The sequence below is a fragment of the Puntigrus tetrazona genome, chromosome 22 (genome assembly GCF_018831695.1).
Source record: "Puntigrus tetrazona isolate hp1 chromosome 22, ASM1883169v1, whole genome shotgun sequence".
Classification (NCBI taxonomy): domain Eukaryota; kingdom Metazoa; phylum Chordata; class Actinopteri; order Cypriniformes; family Cyprinidae; genus Puntigrus; species Puntigrus tetrazona.
Genome location: NC_056720.1, coordinates 17,688,946 through 17,713,370, shown reverse-complemented (window position 1 = coordinate 17,713,370; position 24,425 = coordinate 17,688,946). Strand labels below are relative to the sequence as shown.

The 24,425-nt window shown below is 40.6% G+C and overlaps 1 protein-coding gene across 5 annotated transcripts in view; it reads right to left on the bottom strand.

The window, feature by feature from the left end:
- Positions 1-16,496, bottom strand: part of LOC122327646 (ephrin type-B receptor 3-like) — a 44,143-nt gene extending 27,647 nt beyond the window's left edge. For all 5 annotated transcript variants that reach the window (XM_043223106.1, XM_043223108.1, XM_043223107.1 and 2 more), the window contains exon 1: positions 15,943-16,496. In XM_043223106.1, coding sequence (XP_043079041.1) covers positions 15,943-16,006 — 64 coding nt within the window. In that variant the 5' untranslated portion in view covers positions 16,007-16,496. The remainder of the gene's footprint in view (positions 1-15,942) is intronic.
- Between the last annotated feature and the right edge of the window lie 7,929 nt (positions 16,497-24,425).

Here is a 24,425-nt window from a genome sequence, read left to right as displayed (position 1 = left end):
GATACCTCATCTGAAACACTAGCGTAACGTGATTTATGCGTCAGAGCATGTGATTAATGGTCACATGTTTATGACATTGAAGTAAAGAGTTTCTGTTTGGGGTTTTGTATGTAATTAAAAAGGAAAACTGTAGAACGAGAGTTTCGATAAAAGGGATGTGGTGATGGAAAAAATTAGGAAATGGCGGGAAAATGTATATTTCAGTGCTGTTTGTATTATGCTGCGCGTCTACCCAAGAAACGTAGTTGTCACTTGCGAAATGTTTGTGCTTTTCTGCTTGAATGTGTGAAGTTTCTTTGTGGGATTGCGAGCGATTTGCGAGTTTCTCCAAACGTTTCTCAGAACGCGAAGTATCTTTATTGAACGCAAGCTTTTGCGACTACGCAAAGTTTCTCAGGGAAACACAAACTTTGTTCAGAAAAAAAAAATATATATATATATATAAATATATATACACACATAATAAACACATATTACGTAAACGAAAACCTTGCATGTGATTAATCGCGATTAATCGTTTGACAGCACTACTAAGAACATCAATTAAACTCTTTGCTCTTTCTTTCTGCCTTTTTAATGTTTCATTCACACCTTTTCCATCTCTGTCTTCTCTTCTCTAGCGTCTGAGGGTTTATCAGTCAACAGGAAGTGTTTTGACAGGCCGACGGTGATCACAGCCATCCTTTCCATCCACTTCATTCTCTCTCATTCCCCCCATATCTCTGAAAACCCTTCTCTCTTTTTCTCCCCGTCCATCATGCTCTCCAGGTCTCCATTACTGTCAGCGGGGAGCAGGGCCAGCTAGAATAAATACAGATGACTCAACTAGCCGGTTTAAAACGCAAGCCGCCGAGAAAAAAACAGGTTTACGGAAGGTTTGCAAGAGGAGGAGGCACACTTTGACTCCTAAAGCGTTTTGTAAATGGCACTGAGAAAATAATAAAACATATGTTTAGGTCGCAAAATGTCACACTGATGCGACCCAAGCAAAGGGGTCAGCAAAAGTGCCAATTTGCTTCATTGTGTTAAATACACAGAAATATTTTTTATTCAGTCCAAAAAACACTTCCCGAGGAACATAAAACCTTCGCCTGAATATGCTTTTATGTTTCTGGTGTCACCAAGGTGTCATCTCTCTATTATTTAAAATAAATAAATAAACACAGTCAGAAATATATATAAAAAAAAAAGATTTTTTTTGCATTTAATAACATTGCATTTAGACATTCTATTTAAATGTGAAATAGAGCTTTCTAAAAAGACACTATTGTTCAGTAAATAATTAAACAAGTGTGAATAAATCATCAGAAAGGGAAAAGTTGGAAATAGTCTAAACAGCAATGTAGCATTAGTTCGTCAAAAAAGCAAACCTAAAGCCTCCAAGATGTGTAAAAAAACTTATTTTCAAAATGAGCGGAGAAAATTGCAATCCGTCGAGCATGATGAATCCTGCCATTGGCTGAGACTAGCGTGAGCGCATTTTTAACCAACAGTCAAACACCTCTCTCTCTCCTCAAGCGAAAAGTATAAAAGGACTATAATCACGATAACTATGTTTTGATTGATTTTCTCGTTCTGGTTGAAATTCAACTCTGGCTGTAATAAACTGCCAGGAATGCAAGTCTGCCAATACTGCAAGGGGAAAAAAAAAAAAATCTTTTTGAAACTCTAAAATATGCCTCCATGCTCAATAGAGAGCTCGATGCATCATTACCCACAACTCATATTATCAGTCAAGCTATGTCCCAAAATCTGGCAGATGGTCCTGATGGAGAGGTTTTCACATAAATCAAAAACAACCTGAGTGCGCTAGCATTATTCGTATAGTGCTGTTGAGGCATGTTGCCATGAAAGCCGACACATCTTCGTTTACAGGGTAAAAACTAGAAATTGGAAAAGAAACCGACCCTGAGAAATATTCATTGGAGAAACAACTGTGACAACTAGCCCCGGTCTCCAGAGAGCACTGCGCCCTTCCTCGAAATCCTGAATATGTTGGTTTTGGAGATATCTTTGTATTCCCCTCCTGTGTTTTGTAATCCAAGCCAAACAACGAGGCAGGAGGCATGTCTGACTTCCCCATACCTCCATTCCAGGTTCATTATGGAGGTATTTTGGCACTGCGCTGCCCACTGGCCTTGCCTGTCAGCCGCGGAGAGGAGCTGTCTGTTGGAGCTGCTGTCCAGGGACTCATCTCCATCCTCCAACAGCCCGTTTGCCATACTTGCCTCCCTTTGACACGTTCATTATGCCACTGCAGAGGCAGCCAACAGACATCTAGGCTAAATATATGGTAATGGCACGATCCCTCAGGACCACCGGAAGGCATTTTCCATGCTATAACACTAAGGAGGTACTTCAGACTGGGGCGGTTGTTGAAATGCCCCCAAACCCTCATTTTCTCCAACCACGTTTACCTTGAGAGAAGGTGCTTGTGAAAGGAGGCTGGGGGTGATGTCTAAGCTCACATCACAGTTTCCGATCAATAACGGCGCGCACACAATGCGAAAGTGTGACTAGTGATCACAAAAATCACACATATGACCATTTTTATGATACAAAAAGTTGGAAGTAAAGATTTTCCATACTTGGAAATCTGTAGACTTATCTTCATATTTTATAAATCGTTATAAAATATCATACTTGGAAACACTGACGGTAAATTGGTTTTGAAAAATAAATGAACCATAAAAATGGTGATTATCAGTGCCAATAATCAGCCAGGCTAATCGTTGGACCCCTAAGTTATATATATATATATATATAATAATACATACATATATACATTTTACGATTTCCATATTTGCCATATTTCAAGACTGGAATTCTTGATGTGTGAAACAAGCCAAAAAGAACATTTAAATATTTATCTAAAATAATTTGTGACAACCTAAGAAAAAGATAAATGCTGTTTGTTTTTGTTCCAGTTTTTTTTTTTATATAAAAAGACAAAATAAATAAAACCCTAAGATGCCCATAGTTGAAGAAACCTTAAAAATCTTGGATTTATCCTTGCAGTCTCTAAGAAGGATCTAAAAATGTAGTATGTATAAACAGGCTTTGGTTAGATTTTTTATGGTTCTGCTTTAAATTATGTAGTGAGATATATGTCTGGGTAAAATTACTCCTGATATAGTCATCAGCCAAATATACAGTCTCATCTTACTATGCAAACATACAAATAACCTCTAATGGCTGTCAAATATGAGATTTCTGGTTTGCATCACGGGACAGCTGTTTGTTAGCAGCTACTGGACTGATGTGGTCCACATTTCCAGCGTTCCAGTGGCTTTCGATCGCTTCGTAATGTTTCAAATATACCGTCTGGGGCAGCAAGTGAGGTTGCGATTCCTTTTCATTTCTTGAGAAGAAAACCCAAGCTGTGAGGGCAAGAACCCTGCTAACTTCCCAGTGCCGTCACATATTAGCATTGGCAGCTACTGCTGAAGACATGGGAACAAATCCGTAGCTCAGTTTCGGCTGTCATGCTGCATGCTAATTATCAGGATATGTTGTGGTTTACCTGCTAGAACAAAGAAAACATGTCTAATGGCTTCAACTACACCACAGAGTAATAGGAGTTATTATGTTAAGTTCTTTGGACTTCTTTTCTATTACATTTCTTGCTACATATGACACATTAGCCTGAGGCAGCGCAGGCTTCTTTCGACTAGCTCTTCTCACGTTAGCTCATTAAGCCCAGAGCCACTCGTTAATGTTTACCTGCCTACTTATTATCTGATTCAGGTCAGATCTGCAACAACAAAGAAAGGTTAGGCAGTTGCCGACAAGAATGTGGATGGGTAGGGCATTTGTGAATGTTGAACCGACAAATAGTCGCACAAAAACAAATACACACCCACACTCTGAATACGCTCAATGACTAAAGCATGGTTTGGAACTGTCCTGCGTGAAATGGACATTATCATTCATGGTGTATTTGAGAACACTCTTCTTGGAAATTTCTACCAAGCTCTGGCACTTTAGAAATATGTCAATAAAAGAAAGCGGGGCGCAGAGATATGCAAAATTGAGAAGCTCTCACAAATCTACATGTTCATACAAGTACAAGGTGATGTTACCCCATAAAACATGTTCCTCCATCAACATTTTACAGCTCAAGCCAGGAAACTGATCATTTGATGGGAATTTTGTTCAGGAACCGGTCAAGTACATACATCCAGGTATGTATTAATTAGGTGAATAATAATAACGTACCGAGAATTGTATTATTTGCTAATTTGGCAACATAAGCTCACTGGAAAAACATGCCTCTAACTACAGAAATTACTGGAGTTTCCAGTTGAAATGAACACTAGTGATGTTTATATTTATTCCAACACTTTTCTGATGTAATAGAAGTGCTAGCATACTTCCTGTGAAACACGAGTCATGGTAAATGAGCTCAAAGATTTGTAAAACCAAACAGAAATGTCACTCTTGCTTTTGTAAACTCTCTCGGTTATATTTAGTGTCAGGTTTAGAGTAGGTGAGGCATTATATATCCAAAATGCAATGAAGCATTTATGTTTAAGCACCACTTATCGGATATCAGCACAAACAAAAACTCGCTTTAGCGCCACCAATTGAATACCTCACGATGAACGTGCTGTGAAACGAACAAAAAGAAACGTAAACTCACTTTCCAGAAATGTCGCCACAGGCATGTTTTTCCAATGCGCTTGGGTTCTAATTGAAGGTTATAGCTTGTTATTTCTGTTTACTCCTTGTACCCTCCCTGTTGGCTAAAGCAAAAAATAAAAATGTTGGTTGCGATTCTCCCCATGCTTATCTGTTAGATCTTTTCAGCCATGTTCTTAATTGCTGCTGAGTTAATTAATCTCACTCTTGGCTGCGGTATTAACTTGACTCGTTAGACCTTTCTAAATGGTTTTCGGCTCTTTAACGCACAGACACAGGCTGCCAGAGTGTATGGAAGATGGTCATCGAAGTAATTTATTCACAGACTCCACCCCCCGAGACTGTTGATTAAAAAAGAAACAACTGCGTGATTAGGACACTTGGGCGTCTAGGTCATTGGCGATTGCACAATCATGCACTAAAGTGTTTCACTTACAGCAAATTGACTCACAGATTGTGACAGAAGGTATTAGCGATGGAAGTTCATTTCTGGGCAATTATGCTGGAGAAGGTTGATAGAACGGTTGACATCCAATTCCAGGGTGCCCCATATGGCCAGGGGTTTAGATGTCTCCGAACAATTAAATAAAAGCCTTGATACATGTGAATGTATTTTTTATAATTGCGTGTGCAAGGAAAGGCCACTTAAAAAAAAAAAGCTACAGATATAAATCAGTATGCAGTGCAACTATGCTGAGTAGGCTACAGTTCTGGGACCGTTTATGCCACAACAATCCATCTCAACAGTCTTTGCTGGCTGACCTGGGTCAGGCGCAATACTTCCTGCCCGCTTCAAATCATTAACCTAGACTTTATGGGTGTCACTTGCAGCTCCTGGCCTCAATGAAAGGAATGGTGCAATTTATTTGCATTTATTACCTTATATACACTACCATCGGCACTGCATATTCTATAGAGATACAGTTCATCCTAACAACTATTTGGACTAGATGAATATGTGGGTGAACAACAGATGACAGGGGTTTTATTTTAGAGAGAACTGTTCCTTTAACCCCCAGAGCGGGTGTTTAAACACCATAATATTTGCATACACAGTACGTAAATCAGGTGGAAGAGAGGTAGGCCAAAGCTAAGAGGTATATCTCCAGAGGCTGATTATGGCACAGATGCACTGATGAAGGGCCAGGGGAGGCTCCGTCTGCCTGGCCGCCTATAACTGTACTGTCAGGGGCTGACTAATGTATTATTCACCCTTCATTGATGTGTAACTAAAGCCAGCGGCTGGGGAGCCTGGGCCACCAATACCCCCCACAGACGGTAAACCCCCGACAGGCTACTGAGCTCCATTGATTTATGGGTCTCAGTAGAGGGCCTGGTGAGAAGGCTAAGAGAAGGAGAAAAGGATGGAGGGAGGGCCGAGTTCGACATGAGATGGGTTTAATTTTTTTTATTCCAATATATGCTTTCACTATGTGGATATGTAATATCTAAAACAGTTTTAGGCCCATATTGGGTTATAAAACATTTCCCACCCATAACGTGAATAATAATCAAATCTATAAAGTCCAAATGCGGGTGAATCTGGAGCTTTAAATGACAAAGTCAAGACAGTGGCACTGATAGAAGAACTAAGGCAAGTGGACACATGAGATAACAGAGTTGAATAAACAGGAACAGTGTACCAAAGATGAGAAATGCTGGGCTGCCGCTGGGTGTATGTTTGTAGTGCAGGTGACATGGACGGTTATAGCAATCTAGAGTTAATCATTGACTGATAAATCAAACACGGTGGCTTTAACGAGTGTCTACACTGAGCCAATAAAGTCTCTGTATTGTGTTATAAATGTACAAGTGCTGGTTTGTTACGGTGCGTGGGAAGTATAGACGACGACTGGGAAAGAGAATTTTATGTGACAACGCCCTTCAATTTAGGAAGTACAGGTGCTAAGAAATGGAATTGACAGGTATCGAGATAATGAGAAGTCTGGGAATTTTCTGCTGTTCTTCTCTCTCGCACACTTGAACACACACACATAGATCCACTAAATCCAGCACACACACAAGATAGACGTGCCGTCACAAAGACTCTGTGGCCTCAACCTAATTACAGACCTGCTAACCACACATTGACTGCTTGGAACCTACACGTGAACTTCTGCATTTCAGGTACGTTACATCTCTTGGTGGTCTTAAAGTGGGATGAGCTCGACATGGAAGCGCTCATCAAAAGAACCACAGGGTGTGTACTGAACCTTGGCGTAGATTACTCATAGGAACAAGTCAGCTGTACAGGAGCTCCATCACTAGAGGACTGACCATATTTACTGGTGACAACCCTGTACTTACGAGTCATGCATGAATGGACATGCTTCTCTGAGCCTGAACTTCATAACCTGAGGACAGGCGAGAACAAAGCTGCAAACGAATGACAAGAAGAACAGAGAGATAAGAAAACAGATTGCTTAACCTTTAATAATAAACGTGTGTAGTGCGCTCAGGGCAAATTTGTTGTGGTAGGATATGTATTTTCCATCCATTTCTGCATTCCTGAACACTCAAACTTTTAAACAAACAAGTTGCTTGCTCTGTGACTGACCATCTGTCCAGGGTGGTGCCCTGCCTTTGGCCCGAGATGCTGGGACAGGTTCCAGCATCCCCGCTGCCTACATTGTGTAAGTGGTTTGGAGAATGGATGGATAGATGATTGGACCTTTCTAGTGTCTGCGGTGACATAGCAGTTAGCAAACATTGTACAACACATTAAAATATGGCTCATTTCCTCTTCTGAATCAATACAAGTGGCAAAAGCGCTTAACCTAAAAGAAAAACCTCTAGATATTACTCCCTTGGTATACGTAAGTGTCTTCGTGTTTATGACACCGCTGCAGTGTCTTGATTAATTAACCAGGCACAAAGCTGTGCCCAGTGTTGAACTCTATAGATTACTCTTAAGTGCTTTTCTACTTAGCTAGCTCATTCAGCCCAAGCTGTCTGAAATTGAAGAGAAGATTTATGAATAAGTAAGAACAGTGACAAACTGCTTGCTTAATTAACCAAGGAAGGGAAATCTAGTCCCTAGACATTTCGATCGCCACCTATTTTGATGGCAAGGCAGCATCAACAACAGGCAACCATCTCCTCTCTGCCTGCCAATTTGAAGGGTGGCTGGCTAAATTGAATCGGTAATCATCACCATCCTTTTAGGTCATTTCCCAGAGGACACAACGGGGCAAAAATGGCAATGAAGCTGTTTCACTGTGGTGCGTCTCACACCCATGATACAAATATGGCCCCTCAGTTCACCATCCCCATCTGGCCATGGGATATTTTAATTTGTTTCCAGTGCCAGCTCCATTTCACGTCAATATGCTTGCTTTCACACCCCACGAGACTTTGCGTCATGTCAGCATGCTGATTTTGCTCCTGTTCTTAGTTAGAGACCTTTACTTGACTCTCCTCCAAGCTGTGCTTGGATGACGATGGTTTGAGGCTTTTGCACCTTCGTTATTTTGCATAAGATGTCAAGAGTGGGAACCTGCGCTGAGATTTTCTTAAAAGCCACGGGCAATAAAGTATCAAGAGACTGAACTTGTCAAATCTATCCCGCAAGAGCTTGACTTACATTGCTTATAGACATACCACTTAGCTCCCAAAGGATACTGTGACAGAATAGAGTTGTAAGAACACACACACATAGTCGGAAATCTTATCATTGACTGGATACAACAAAGGTGGGTAAATAGGCCCTGTCCCCAAGCTTCTAGTCCTGTTTTGGGATTCTGATATCACTGAAGGGGTGAGATAACAGATAGGGAAAATAATGCCACAATTAGAATTATCTCCCTGATAAGAAATGGCCACATAAGGTGCCCAGGGACAGCAGTGAAGAGAGAGAGGGCTGTAAAAAGATGGTGGGAAAGTGTAGAAAAGAAGTGACAGGGACGTGGAACAGGGAACTGTAAACAGAGTGGAGAAAGACGTGCATTGTCTTTAGCCTCTCTGCCTGGATAAAGCCCACCTGTTGGGAGGAGAGGCCTCTGAACTTCCCACATTTGTTCTCTGTGTTTTCACCTGGTTGTCATCCCTTTTACAGTCGACATGCATCTAGATGGTGTTTCAGCTTTACAAATTAGTATACCAATGAAAAGAATGACAGTTTCAAGCCTCCAACTGTTGCAACACAAGAGATAACATCTGTCTGTTACACTGGGAAGCCATTTTTCTTGCCTCGAGAGTTTCTTCATTCTGCATGCAGCCTGTAACCTTCTTTTTCAGGTGGACCTGATCTCATGTGCAGGCTCAAGGCCATCATTGATTGACGCTCACTGGCTTTTCAGATTCATTAAAACCCCCTTGCATATCCCTTGCCCAACAAGAGTTTCTTAGGGTAGCTCAGAAAAAGAGAGTGATAGGTAGAAAGACAGACAGAGAGAAAAGGCAGAAACAATGATCTCCTCTCAGGCATAGCTAGGCCGAGCAAGTAAAATTTAAGATGCAGAGATAGATCCGTGGCAGCTGTCCAAGACAGAAGATGAAAACTCTCTGCTCTCGCTGTCCTGAGCTCTGCCTCAATTCCCACTGCATTCATAACCCCATCTGACCAGCTCCAGTGTATTTTCATTGTCTCTCCTCTCAGCACCTTTTCAGATGAACTGCTCAACCAACACTGTACCAAGTGCCTTTTGGATACTGGACAATTCTCTCAGTCTTTCTCTGTCCCTTTGTTCGCCTATGTCCTCATCTCTCCCGTTCAGGTTGAGGGCACTTTAATAAAAGATAAGCCACTCGTCGTGGCTCGCAAGTGACTTGGGGGGGTGCTCGGCATACCTTATATCGAGGGGTTTTCAGTCCTCCTCTTGGAGATCTACCTTTTTGTTTTTTTTTTTGGTTTTTTATCAGCACCCAAAACTTTGATTATCTAGGTGTATAGTTAAGAGTTCAAATGAAAAGTACATCGCAGGAGCCCAACCGCCTGCCTTATATCTACCTTTGGTGTTGTAACACAACTGTATTATTTTTTAATCAGCACCCAAAACTTTGATTATCTAAGTGTATAGCTAAGGGTCCAACTGAAAAGTGGATCGCAGGAGCCCGACTGCCTGCCTTATATCTAATGCCTCTAATATTCTCTAGACTTGGGACACAACTGCAAAAGGGCAGTTCTGAGGTCGCTGCAGAAACATGTCATTTCATCTCCAGGGTTGCTCTTGAGACGTGACGAGCGCCCTTTTTCCAAGGCAGTTCTGGCCTATGCCATCTACAAAGGAAGTTGACAGAAAGATCACTGGACAGATACTATATTCTTACTTATTGGATCTTCCATCCTGTCACTCTTAAAAAGCTGGTAATGAGAGGCTCTAGAAAGCTTGGCACATTTCGAAAGGGCAGTTGCCAGAAAGGCTAAGTGAGAAGGAAGTGTGATCGATCAAGCCTGACAACAAGCTATAAATGAATCAGTCACTAAATATTCATTCAGAATCCCTTATTGGATGTGGTTGGTGACCCTGCTGAAACCGGATGTGGTGTTAGAGCAACAGAAAGAAAACACATGTATGCTTATACTTCCAGAAGCAAAGTGACTAATAAATTACTGTGCAATATATTAACTTTACATTCAAACATGCATGGCATTCAAACTAAAATTTTATCTACAGTGAGATTGCCATCAGCGTCTTAAGGAATTCCCCAAATAAAAGTGGCACATGCGTACGTGGCACTTGCTTTGCATTTACATGAATCGTCTGATCCACTTCCAGCAAGCTGAATTTCAAAATAGTACAGTTAAAGCGGACAGACTTGCAATGCCTTCAGGGACTTTTACAACACATACCTTTTCACAAGTACCTGCATTTGCACCTTGCCGAGGTGCCATTGCTCTAACCTCGAACACCAAATGGAGAGGTGTCAGATCACGTAAGCATTAAAAGAGTTCCTGTCTAACACCAGTTCATTTTGTGTTGTCAGCTAAAAACAAATTACGCTTACACAAGCATACCACAGTAAAAAATTGTTGGTAACGTTTTATTTTACTGTGTCCTTGTTACATGCACTTACTATAGAAATAACAATAATCCTAATCCAAAACCTCATCCTAATCCTAACCAGATAGTAAGATAGATGTAGTTAATTGATTTATTTTAAATGTCTAATTACACTGTAACAAGGACACCGTAAAAATGAAACTGTGAAAAAAGACACTATTTCAAGACTGACAAATATTTTGCAAACTTTTCGTACATTATTTAAAGATTGTAATATTTTAGTGATTCTTTTACAGGAGAAATATATAGCTCACAACTATGTTTCCAGCCTTTTCCTCTTCCTCACACATTCTCAAATGCAAAAATTTAACCGGTCAGAACTCATTTCTGTAGATACACGCATTAACAAAACGAATAGCTAAGAAAGTCCACAGATGTGTAATTGAACAGCGTGCCTCAAAAGTGCAAATTCGAGTCTAGATTTAACAGAAAGGGTAAAGGGCCAGCGTGCTTTTGGGCCCCTGCCTGGGGCTCTCCGTGTTTGATGTGGAGATTTGGAGCATGTTTTAACCATCTAGAGGCCTGGGTTGATTGGTAGCGTGGAGTTTAGAAGCCATCATTAGTCCTAACACCCCCCACCCTGTTCGCACATGTCCGTATTGCTAATCAAAGCAGACATTTGCACCTAGCGTTAGCATTAGCCATTTCCTGCAGGGCTTCTAACATCACACATTCCCCCAACTCAACTAGGTTTGAGAACTACCGCAGTATCTCTCTAGCGCATTTCACCATCACTTGATATGACCTTTTGGTTAGTTTTTGGGTTTAAAAGCTGCATTTCTTTTGTTACTATTAAAGAGCTCCTCTGCTTTATCAGCAGAGCAGGCCTGAGTGGTTTAAAGCTCATAAAGATTGTCCGGCAAGGGATCAAAAACACTGCAGCAACACTGCTTTTCCAAATCGTACTTGCAGAACGGCTTGACTATAGAGTAATGGCTATGGCATTCTTGTAAAAACGCGTTAGTCATTTCTCAGGAGTATAGCAGACTACATGTGTGTGTCCGATCATATGTCAGCTGCATAGTCAGAGCTCACACTGTGTGCTACTTCTCTTTGCATACATGCACATAGAAAGACAGAGCTGCTTTGATCTGGTGGTTCGAAAGTGAAGCGTTTACGCAGCCACCATGTCACAGAATACAGCTAGTTTTAGATTTTAAAGAGGCACGATCCTCAAGCGTCCATAAAACGGTCACAGGCGCTGCACGAATGTGACAAATTTCAAAAGCATTAAGAAAAAGTTGTTTCTGGACAGGGAAAAACTCTCCGTTGAGTCCCCCCCTAATCAGATTGGCTCTAAATTCACTGAACCAACGCACGCAAGCAACTCCGAAATTTTCGAACTTTTAAAAATCCCTGTGGCTGAGCTGGAGAGGGAAAACCATTCGGATGGAAAGAAAAATTTATTGTGCCTGTCATCATGTGACTTTGTTTGGGTATTTTGCGCTGCCGCCCCCCTTTTCAATGGGCGTTTTGGTAGCAGATATATTCCCTGCCAGCGCCACCCATCTCGCTCCTGACCAACCGAAGACAGAAACCGAGCTCCAATGTCTCTTTTTCTCTCAATCCCTCTTTCTTTCTGCCTCGATTTCTCTCTCTCATTCCGCTTCAGTGGCTGCAGACAGCACCGGGGGGATTTTGGCAGTGTTCGGGCCCAGACACATTCTCTCCTCACACTGTCGTGAGTGTCAAAGACCTATTTTTCTGTAAAGGCCTTTGCGTCAGCTGCCAGGATGGCCCTTTTGAGTGGACACTCCAAAAGGAGCAAATTCTACATTCCAGTCAGCGTCCAGTCCACTTCTTCATCAATTAACAGAGCACTTGGTTAAATATTGGCCTTCAGCGCACGTTATTGTTCCACGCTGGGCTCAGAATGGCGTTGAATTTTACAGCCAAAGCATTCCCGCGTTCAAAAGGTTATCGGAGCTAATGTTTATAGGCTAGCGGTGCGAGCTTACGCGGAGCACCGCGGTAAGCCACTCGTGATTCTGCCTGGTTTTCATAGCATCTTTAAGCCCGAGTCTGAGACCCCTTTGAGCTCCTTATGAGAGTCTGAAACAAAGCCAGCGGACATCTGTTCACCCTATCGTCTGTTTAACATATGACCTTTCCGTGGCTCTCGCTCAAGACTAATATATAAAAACAAAAATAATTATTTCATAAATAGCACATCTGTGGAAATAAACGAATAAGCAATTAAATACACCACACAAAGGGGATTAACACAAGGCCTCACACTCAAGCATAGATTAAATGTAGGCCCTCCATCAGAAAGAGGGACCCACCCAATAATCAAAATGGAGTTTTCTTAAACTTTTAAATTTGGGCCTCTCCAATTTTAACTATTTAGTTACATTTATGTCTACAGCAGATAGGCGAGGTCAGAAAAGGTATATACGCATAGACACACATTTATATATATTTAACATCAATTGATAGACGCATATGAACAAATATTATACGAACTCAAATTTCGCGATTCGCGTTTTTATTTTAAATTAGCCGGATTTGGAAAAGCGTTAGCCTGCTCTGCTGACTTTCCCAGACCGATCATATCTCGTGTTCGTTTAAAACGACTTTTCTGTAATTGAATAAGTTGAGAAAAGAGCCTCTCGGCTGAGTGTTGGCCGTGTGTGTGGTGTGAAGAACGGATCAATGCTTTGACCTCTTTTTTTAAACCTATTGACCGCATATTTTACAGATCGATGGAGTAGCATCGATTAGCAAAATTCGGGTGCCGCGCTCAACAGCTGTCATAATACCACCATTACTAACGCGAATGCTGCTATTAATTATAATATGTGTTTTATTATTACTTAGTTATGGTGTTTACAGGATATTAAAATAAAATAAAAAATAGATGTAGTCTATAAATTACCGTCGCGGCCGCTAACAAGATTTTTAGGTTTTATATTAAAGTAGGCTGCGATTCTTGCTTTGTGACGGTCGTTACTTCTTTTCAGTTTTTCATAATTTTTTTGTTTGCCATCAGCAGTTCCGCTTTAAACGGGCCTATCCTGCGTTTTGATAAATGGTTCTGAAAAGCGCTATCGTTCCCAGTCGGCGCAAAAATGGTCTAAATAAAACGGGCACGTCCTGAACTACAACGTGTCAGGTTCCCAAGACCTCGCACGTGAGAGTGAATCTAAAATATATATATGTACAAATAAATGTTTTGCTAACTCTGCGAGTTCGGGCCTTTCTTCAAGCTCGCGTTGCGGCTCTTCAGCAGCGAACGTGGCCTGTAATTATTCTCTTGTTTCTCGTGTTAATGCTGTTTACCCCCTAAAATGAGTGCGTTTCGCGAGTGAGGGCTCTGTCTGCGTTAACCGCGTTTACCTTTGAATTACCACTTCAATGGGACATTCAGAAACGCTCCGAAAAAAAACCCTAAAACGTCCCCACAGGCACGGGACGCTTGCTTTTAACGGCTAAAAGACTGTAAATACAGTGTGTGCTGGGGAGATAAACAAGAGCAAAGTTAGTATTTTAGCCCGTTGATTTATGAGGTCAAACGGTCCACGTCGTTCTCGCGTTATACCGCGAAGGCCTGTTTTAGCGACGAGATTACGCCTCAAATGACTGTATTTACCTCAGAATAAGTACACGGGGCAAACTGTGTTTATCACGCACTTTTGTGCTAAATAATAAGTACAGCAGGGAAGCGGGGATTAAAAAGCAGGCGTTGGACGGACTGAAAAAAAGAAGAGGGACTTGGACGCTACGGGAGAAACCAGAAATGCATTAAAATGACATTTTAAAGCGTGTTGGACAGCTTTGCTCTTTTTTTCCTCGCGTGGGGAAAATCTCCAGGGTCCAGGAATATGGCATGAACGTCGTCAGCGAGAACACTACAATGTGCATCAAACTCGTACACACTTGTTAAATCTACGCGTAAAATAACCCCTTTGAACCTACACAAAAAGTCGAGTCGCTAATTAAGTTAGCTATTTATTGTCACCACGTACAACTTGTGTTTACAAATTATGCTCTTCGCTAAACAATATAATTATGATACCTGACAGCAATTAAAGCCAGTTAACATTCTGCTTGATTTTCGGGCAGAACGATGTATCAGACGATACAGGCCCCTACGCCTTTCACATAAACACTCACTCATTTCGTTCTGCCGTGTTATCGGACAAAATTATAAATCACCCAGCTGAGTTTATTTAAATAACCTTCGCAAAGCTAATATAGAAATATACGCCGCGGTGGGTGGGGGGGGACTAATAAATAAAATTAACTAAACAACCCGCGTGAACTCCAAACAACTTCCAGCATTCAACATCCGTCCACTTCCCTCAGTCGAAACATAAATGTAAAAAAATAAATAAATAAAATAAACAAGGGAACCAATGCGTCCACTCGTTTTGTTAGTAAGAGTGTGTAGATAGCACATAAAAAAAATAATTAAATATTTTAACCATGGCTAAATGGCTGTAGTTATATACGGCAACGTCGACATTAATGGCCTCAAAATACGTGTTTAATTAAATAACAAGTGCTGTTTGAAAGAATTTTCACTGGTGGACTCACAATAGACTGAGTCTGAGCAGCAGTACAATGAGCAAGTGTCCACGATTTCATGCCTGTCGCCGATCGTATGGTTAAAAATACCAATAAAGAAATAAATAAATCGGCATCGTTGTTCTCCGCGAAAATCTATTAAGCGCTCGCTCATTTTCATCTTTATTGGTGTCAAAAGGTCCCCCGGACTAATGGGGGTCCAGACTTTGAGGAATTAATTGAATCAAAAGCCAGCTAAACGGACTCATTATGAAATAAACGAATCGTAATTGTGATTAAAAAGGAACCGGTACGCCGAATGTATTCACAATGAAGCATTTCGGTCAATTTGTGAGTTGCACAGATAATAAATAGATATATAAATAGATAAATAAATAAATAAAAAAGCTCGAAATCCACGATGGGTCTTTTTGGGGAGACCTGGGGTTCGCGTCTTTGACTGACAGAGAGTGGGACTCCCCGTAGAGACGTTTCCTTCGCGAGAGACAGAAACTATTGTCTTGGCGAAAGAAAATAAACATCAATTAGGAGGGAGAAGTTCTGCGGCGTAATCGCGCGCGCGTTGGTGTCGTTCTTCACCGGGAAAGCGCGTCGGACCGGGCGCGTGTTTCCGCGCGAAACTAAACCCTTAAAAACCTATTCGGAAAGCGCAACTCCTGCAGACGCGCGTCAAGCGGCATCGACCCGTGCTTCCCAGACTCTAGTGCGAGCACTGCGAGGAAAAGAAAGAAATAAAGAAATAAAGAATGAATAAAACGCGCGACCTTACCTTCAACAGCCGAGGAAAGAGGCAGCAAAAAACCGCATAAAAACAGCAAATAATCCATTGTCATAAACCAGAGACTTCGGACATGAAAGTGGAGCTCCGGGAGGAGATTGTAAAATCCTTCAGACCCTCAGTCCAGCTTTAGAGACCCTCTTCTCCAACTTCAGCTGTCTTCTTCTCGGCTCTGTTTCCATAAACCGCGATCGCAGCAGTGTTCGCGTAATCCAACGTGCAAAAAATATATATATGTATATCTAAAGAGCTTTAAAACTCATCCGCCCGGTAAACGCTCCTCCCGGCTTATTTTTCATCAGAGGAGAACACGCGCGTCCGTTTGTAGATGTTGCACAGTGAAATCCCTACGCGGAGAACAGTTGTTTAAATGTCCATTCCGCCTCAAATAGCATTCTGTTGTAGTCCAATAATAAAGCGCGTCCCGTAAAAAAAAAAAAAAACACCTTACAGAGGCTTTGCGCGTAAAATCCCTGAGCGCGTTTCACCTTCCGAGCGCTGACCGTTCCTGCTCCTCTGCCTTTCCATGTGCACCGGAATGAAGATCGGCTGCTCTGAAATCAAGGAAAGAGTGAAGAGAGAGAGAGAGAGAGAGAGAAAGGCGGCGGAAGGGGGGAGGAGTTTTCGCTCAGAACCAGCCGTCAGTCACTCCGCGGGCCCCGCCCCCGACGGTCCCGCGCGCTCGGCAGGGTGAGAGCGCCCCTCGGCGGGTTTCACCGATCGCGTGTCTTCAGACTCTCGCGGAAACGAACAGACCTGACGCGCGTAAGCGTTTTATGTTACAGTACGGACGCGCGCGTCGTTAGAGGTGCGCGTTAAAACGCGTCGCTAGATTTATTCATTCAAAGTAGGTTATTCGCACAGTGTAGAGAAATCGCGCTCATTTGCGTCGCTCATCGCTTATATGCACACGATCGCTGTGATCTTTATTATTATTATTATTATTATTATTAGTAACAGCGTTTGAATTACGGACGCTACTTTCGGACCCAAAGCAGGAGGGAATTGTTAAAAGGTTTGGAGAAACGCTTCAGATGTGCCACGTTGACCTGTCTGATCTCCTTTTTTTTTTCTTGTCGTGTTATGATTGATGATATGACACTAAAATACAGTTAAAATGTGTTTTACATGAAATGGCTGTATGCTGTAATTTTTCAAACGGACCTGAACTCATCAAAGTTCTTTTCATCTTTTTTTTTTTTTTTTTTTTTTTACACACTCAAATCCCACAGCTATTTCTCTCTGTCTTTTCTAGCTTGTGGTAAAAGAAGTAGATAAAAATTGCGAGGCCTCCTTTAAATACATAAACTGTCTCCAAACTAAATGGGTTAAAAATGTTGTTTTGCTATGTAAAATTGTAGTAGTAATATTTTAAATTATTAGTATTACTACTACTACTACTTCTGCTATTACTGCTAAATATTTTTATTTCTTTGTTACTGTGGGTTTATGTTCTAGGCATTATATTTGATCATTTTTGAATAGGCTAATTCATACTTAATGAAATGCAAAATTAATTTATAGTATGTAGTTTTTTTTATATTTTATCTCCAGTGTTAATTTAGCAACCGATTTTGAATCACATTTTAATACACGCATGTACATACAGCAGCTGCTTGTATGTTGTGTATAATAAAAAAAAAAAAAAAAACACTTTTTCCAGCTTTCAGAAAAAAAAAATGTTTTGCACAAAAAAAATAAATAAAAGGAGATTACCGATTTAGTTTACGTGAAGACTAGTAAAGATGTGCACATTTAAATATAGGAGAAAAGTGAATTGAGGGATTCGTGATCCATTTTTTTCCTGGGAAGACTACACTTCGATATATAATGCATCGCCATTTTTGTGTACGGCTAAAACAGAAGATTTTCTAGAAATATCACGTAGGAGCGTATTTTAAGTCTATAATATATACGTCTCTCGAGGATATTAGAAGATAATATTGTTTTGAGGCATGAATAAATGCCAAATATAAAAAGGACCCAGTACAGAGCCTTGATTCACACCAAATGTTCGATGATTTAGTTTTAGCTAATAAAAGCAAAAGCATTTCAGATCAAATTGAGATATTTGGGGATCAGCCGCGCACCGAGGAAGTCTTCTGACGCGAATGTTTGTTGAAGTAAAAAAAAGTATGCGCGTGAAGCCATAAATACGAGGTCGAGCTAAAACCCCCGACCGAAAACTCTGGGGCCTATTTCGCATGAGTGGAAAATTCGAGTTAATAGAGCGTTTGGCCCGTCGCCTTTAGGTTCCGTGTTGTTTTGCAAAACCCTTATTGCTTTGCTATTTAAAGGGCGAATATTATTTGAATTCATTGAGAACTCTGTCCCTAAGAATCGTAATAAGCATGCCGCGTATTTAATAAATAGTCTGTTTTTGGTCCGACAGCAAGAAACGTTCTTTTAGTTGCATGTCCACGGAGTGCCTTGAGAAAACAGACTACGCACCTGGCATTCATTACAAACTCAATAAGTAAAGTGGCAGACATTTTATTGCCATGTGGACATATGGAAATTTCTCAAACTTACACCCGATCCCTTCCACCGTCGGCCTGCCCGCCCAGCGCCGACGCTAACTTTGATGCTAAACCAACACAAGCGCTAAAGCAACATGGGTATGAGCATGTTGTTTTCTTCTGGGTATACGGAGCGAAAATGTGCGGATGAAGTGCAGGCCGCGAGACACGCAGCCCCTTGTCCGCCCGTCTGAAGTCAGCGCCTGCTTTTGGCAGAATTCTACAACGTTCAAAAGAAGACGGGAAAAGACGGTTCTGGCTTCGCGTCGCTCCTTGGACGCGTTGGACTCGGACCAGTAATGAGCGACGCCGGCGGCCTGGGATGCGGGATACAAAAAAAAAGCACCTCAAAAAAACCGTTTTACTTTTGAAGGTGTGAAAAAAAGTAGGGGGAAAAAATCCGATAAACCTTTACAAATGTATCTATTATTATACACAAATAATTGATTAGTATAAAGATTTTTCTTTTTAATTATTGTGTGAAAAAAAAAAAAATTTGCACTGCGCATGATGATCTCATTTGCGTCAGCGTGCAATTGCTAAAATATTTTCTCAGGATATATAGAAAAGAAAATTTCTGTAAATCGATATCTTACATTTATTAGATGCGAATGAATATTTAATTAAAATGACGGGACGAACGGGTGCATGGTGTCTGTATTTGCAGCGCGTTTTTATTTCCGCCTGTTTCGAAGTTTGGATGCTGAAATGTCTTCTCAAATCTAGTAGTAGAGTTTTAAAGGAGATGCGTGACGTGTGAGGTGTTCGCGGGTAGGCTACCGTGTAGAAATGTCGTTTATGGCGTCGTTGGAGATGAATTGTTAATTGATGTCCTGACACCTCCAGAAAGCCTGCCCTTCTCTTTATCACTGCCTTCTTCCCATCGCTCTGCACTTCAAACGACCTAATCTGTCTACTGTACTGATATCTCTAACGCACACACACGCACACTACATCTCCCCAACAGCCATAATGGTTTTTCTACTTTACAAAGTGTTTTCTATCGCCCTATACACCTAAAACACATTAAAAAAAACACACACACACACACACCATTAGGGATGTTTTAGAATGTGAAGACATAGGCAGTACCCTTATAAACCGCACTCGCATAGTAATACCTCTGTCATACAGATTCGAGTCCCTATAAACCATCCAAAACAGTACACACACACACACACACACACACACACACACACCTGACTCGTATGGACTCATGTGCGTAAGGGCATAAGCGTGAAATGCTGGCTGACAGGTTTCACCCACTTTAAGTGCAGGGTTTTGGAAATGCATTGTCTCGCAGAACAAAACATAATTGCTGTGCTACAGAGAGCCGGCTGTGCCAACAGACAACACTGATACAGTTCCCAGAACCGAACGCTCCTGATCGGTGCCAAAGGTCTTACAGAAAGTCATGTCTGACTCATAATATAATACTTAACCAAACAAAACAATGGAATATAACTACAGTGTATAACTTCTAAAGTGCAATTATGCATTTGATTATTTAACTGTAATAATATCATGTAATTATAAATAAAATGAATTAATATTATGAATAATATTTCTTTCTAACAATGGACAAAACACTATTATAATTAATTGTCTTATATATTTGCAATAATTTAAACAAATATCTGAATTAAATTAAATAATGTAATTAATATATATATATATATATATATATATATATATATATATATATATATATATATATATATATATATATAGTTATTATTAGTTATACTAGTTATATTACTTATAATTACATTATATGTGTTATATTAATATTTCTTCCACATTTATTTGTTTAAAATCATATATATATTTGTTATCCACTTAAATTACCGATGTTTCATATATTAAACATGGCTTTTTGTAAGAAAATATTTTACATCAATATCAGAATTAAATGAAATAACTGAATTATATAATTAGAGAGATAGAGAGAATGTTAAAGAACCATAAAAATGAAAATGTGCATCATATATAATATACTCTGCATATATTGGCCTTCATCATGTGATGGTAAATCTCTCAGCGTGTTACTATGCTGACAAATAGCCACTCATTCGCCGCCGATGCTGCATAAAGAGTCTAATCCAAATGTAAACACAAAGCGACGTCCCTTCAATCTCATTCCCCCTCTCCTATTTGACCCCTGACCTCTGGTACGGATTCCTGTAAACGAGTCCCATCTTGCCGTATTACGGCCGCTGTCTCCGTACAGCTCCGGCGGCCATTAAGAGTCGATCACAATAGGTCAAAGTCAGCGCCGCCTCTGAAGCCGAGAGGAAGCGGGACGTTCGGGGGCGAGAGGGATTTCACTTTCATTTCCAAATGCACCACGGATGCCATCGCCGGGTTATTACGGGATTGAGGTGATCCCAAGGTCAAGGAAGTTGATAAGTTCTTCATCCAGAAAAGTCCATTACGTACGAGCGGGCATTAAAAGCCCATCTGTCATCTCGTTTAATTCGTTTTACGTTTTATAACGTCTTCGGTCGGGCAAAGTCACTCTCGCACCTTTGCGGAAAGCTCTCTTTAGTGTTTACTGTAACGCACCTTCCCACAAGTGCGTCTGGTTCGAATTAGAGCCGTGCTACTTCTAACATGCTCCCCTACGGCTGTGATCAAACCACCCGTATTTCTCGGCTCCGGAGCTCAGGGGTAATGGGAAGCAGAGTCGTTGGCCGTGTTTTCTGACTGACGTTCGCCGGGATCTGTTGACTGATGCACGCGTTCGGGACGGAGAGAAACCCCGACGCGACAAAGCATCCACACACTCGATCATTGTTCTTTGTCTTCAAGTGTCGGATTGTTTCGGGGGCCTCGTTAATCTTATTGCCGTTCGCTTCACAGCGAACACCTGGAGATATTATTGAGCAACGCTTATGAACGCGGCCCAAATGCAGATAAAGTTCATCGCAGGAAACTGCAAACGGAGAGATATCCAATGCCACGTTCGGGAAGATATACAGAGTTAATCGAATCTCAAGCCAAAAGACTAAACCAGTGGCTTAAAATGGTTTGGATGCTGGTTGATGGTTTTCGTATTTTCATTTAAACTATGCAAAAACTGGTTAATTTGTATATATAAAAATATTTGATTGTGCGTTGCATTGCAGTAATCAAAACCAAAATGTTATTGCATTTATAGTGCATGACAATCTGCATAAAATGAACCAGCAACGAATCAAATTTGGAAGTCGTATATGGATTATTGTGTTTTTAACAGTGAAACTGTCTATGAAATACATATGTATAACAGATATGAATATACAATGTAAGCTCTGGAAAACCAATAAAACCCGAGCACAGTTTCCCTTTCTTGCTTCGATTATTGCAGTCCGGAGTTTCTTATTTTATTTAAGACATATGTCATTTCCCATGGCAAACAAAATAATAATTAAATGATTAAATAATGATTAAAAGGATGACAGAATTTTCATTAATTTTAACATCTTAAGTTTTAGTCTTGGGTAAAGTGATGAAATCCTTCGAAACAAGTTATACGTGACAAGAATACGGCAGCAGAAAATCACACAGAACAGAATCAAACTGCAATTATGTCACGTATTTAATACAATAAAATCAACCTACGATTAAACTTAAAATGCTTCATAAATATGCCTACGTCTATCATCCGTAAAAAATACATTTATATTTTTTGATGTGGTCTGAGATAAGAATATGCATTCCGGTTTCTGCTTTCCAAACGTACGAAAATGTGTGTGTGCTAAAACCACAGTTTATATGTCTAGTTGAATTGTAAAACGCCAAACCAGAATTGCATCGTTAACCTATAATCATAAGCACCACAACTTGCCTGAAAAATGATGTGTCGCTCTATCCTGCATGTATATATATATATATATATATATATATATATATATATATATATATATATATATATATATATATATATTGTATAGTGAACTACGTAGAGTCACATTTTAAATGGCAGGCTTTTGGCTCTCATAGTCTAGGGATTAGCATGGAAACTATGGTTCGTATCAGTTGTAGAATGTGTGGCCTGTAAATCTCACCGGGGTGTGTTGTGACGCACAACTCCAACCCGAGAAAAAGGCTGAGATTCCTGCCAGAGAATGTAACGCACACATACGGTACCCCCGCACATATTTATGTGGCCCGACTCTGCCAGGACGGCAATCAGAGACTGTCCTGTTCTGTGCATCTTACAGGTGCTGGAAACGAGACTGACGGATAACGATCCATCAAACGCAGATGATTAACTGCTCGCAGCTGATGGAGAACTATGAAATAATAAATCTGATAGAAAACCGCCCTTAAGCAACGTTTGTCGGCGCACAAGTCTGGAATTGCTTCGGAAACAACATCGATGAAAGTTTCGTGTCACTACAGTTTCTTTCACCTCTAAAGAGCCAGGCAATATTTAAGGCTACTTGGCAAACACACACACACACACACACATTTGTCACAGAGCTGAAATATATGTAAAGTGAATTTCACAATTTCAACTTTTTTTTCTTTCTCAGAATTATACGTGTGCATGCGATCAGGTCAAGAGACTGCAAATTTGTGGGGAAAACAAGAGAAACTTGCAGTTCAAAAAGTTCGAATTGTAAGATCCAATTAAAAAAAAAAAAAAAAAAAAAAAAAAAATCAGAATTGCTAAATATAAACTTTCAATTATTATTATCACTTTTTTTTTCCCGAAATGCAGATTTCTCAACGAGTCCAATTTGGGATTCAAGCTGAGGTCAAGTGGTAGAAGACGAGAACATGTGTGGTCATTGACGTACTTCCCAGCGTCCTGTCAGACTCGCTTTTTGGCCATCCAGGCCTTTTTGTCTTCAGCCATCTCCGCTGCAGTACCTTAGGGAAGGTGTAGCACTGCTGCTGGTCTCACAATCGGCAGAACGAGGGTGTCTGGAGTTTCTCTTGGCTCCTATGCTGAAATGTAAACATGCAGGACGCCTGGCGTCACCGAGCCAGCACCTGGTATTTCAAAGTGGACCCTGGCTGTGACAATCCGCAGGCGGGCTGGACTGCATTATATGTGCTTTTCCCCTTCTCTGGTGTTTTAAACATCACCTGGTACCTTGTTTAGTCTAAATTCTCTGTAATATACACCACTGGATTGCTACAGACTTCCTGGAATCAGACTGAGCAGAAATGCTGTCCCTGTCGCCTTAAAGAGGACAGGCTTGTAATCAGAAGTGTCATGCTCATTAATACTGAGCATTTCTCTCAGACTTTTATTTTGAATAAATAGTCATTTATTGTAATAATTAGGAGCATATTAATGCATTATTCTACATCCATAATCCTACTTAATAGCTAAACTTAACACTACCCTACCAAAATTAAGAATTTATTGCGGAAGAAAGCGTAGTTAATATTGAAGAAGTTAATATTGAAGACACGTTATGTCTTACTTTTCTTATTTCACATCATAAACCAAGTTAGCTAAGACTGTCACTAATGTCACCATTTATTCTCTATGAAGCGACTCAAAAAAGCCAATTAAAAATCAATTTCGGCCCCACTATATTTTACTGCATCAGATGGTAAGAGGAAATAGGACGCCCTCAAATAAAATTTTATTTGTCAAAATTTACATCATCCTCCCTAAAGAGTGGGTGTATATGTTGCCTAAATGAGCTGGTACACTTTCGGGCCGGTTCAGTCGTATAACGTCACATGACAGATTGAACGGTTCAGTGTTTGGCAACTCTCACTGTTGACATGCAGCACGTAAATACTGGGTCTCATTCAGCGCCACTCCGACACTTTCCACGCCCACCCACAGCTAAATAAGCCCCTCCATCGTGATTTATACAAGCCCTGCTATCTTTCTATTGCCTATTCGTGCAGAGTTAGTTATTCATGAGAGTGTCTGAGTGCTGCCAACATATCAGTCCTGATCCCCAATCTGTTTTTCTTCACCTGAATACTGCCATTGTGTTC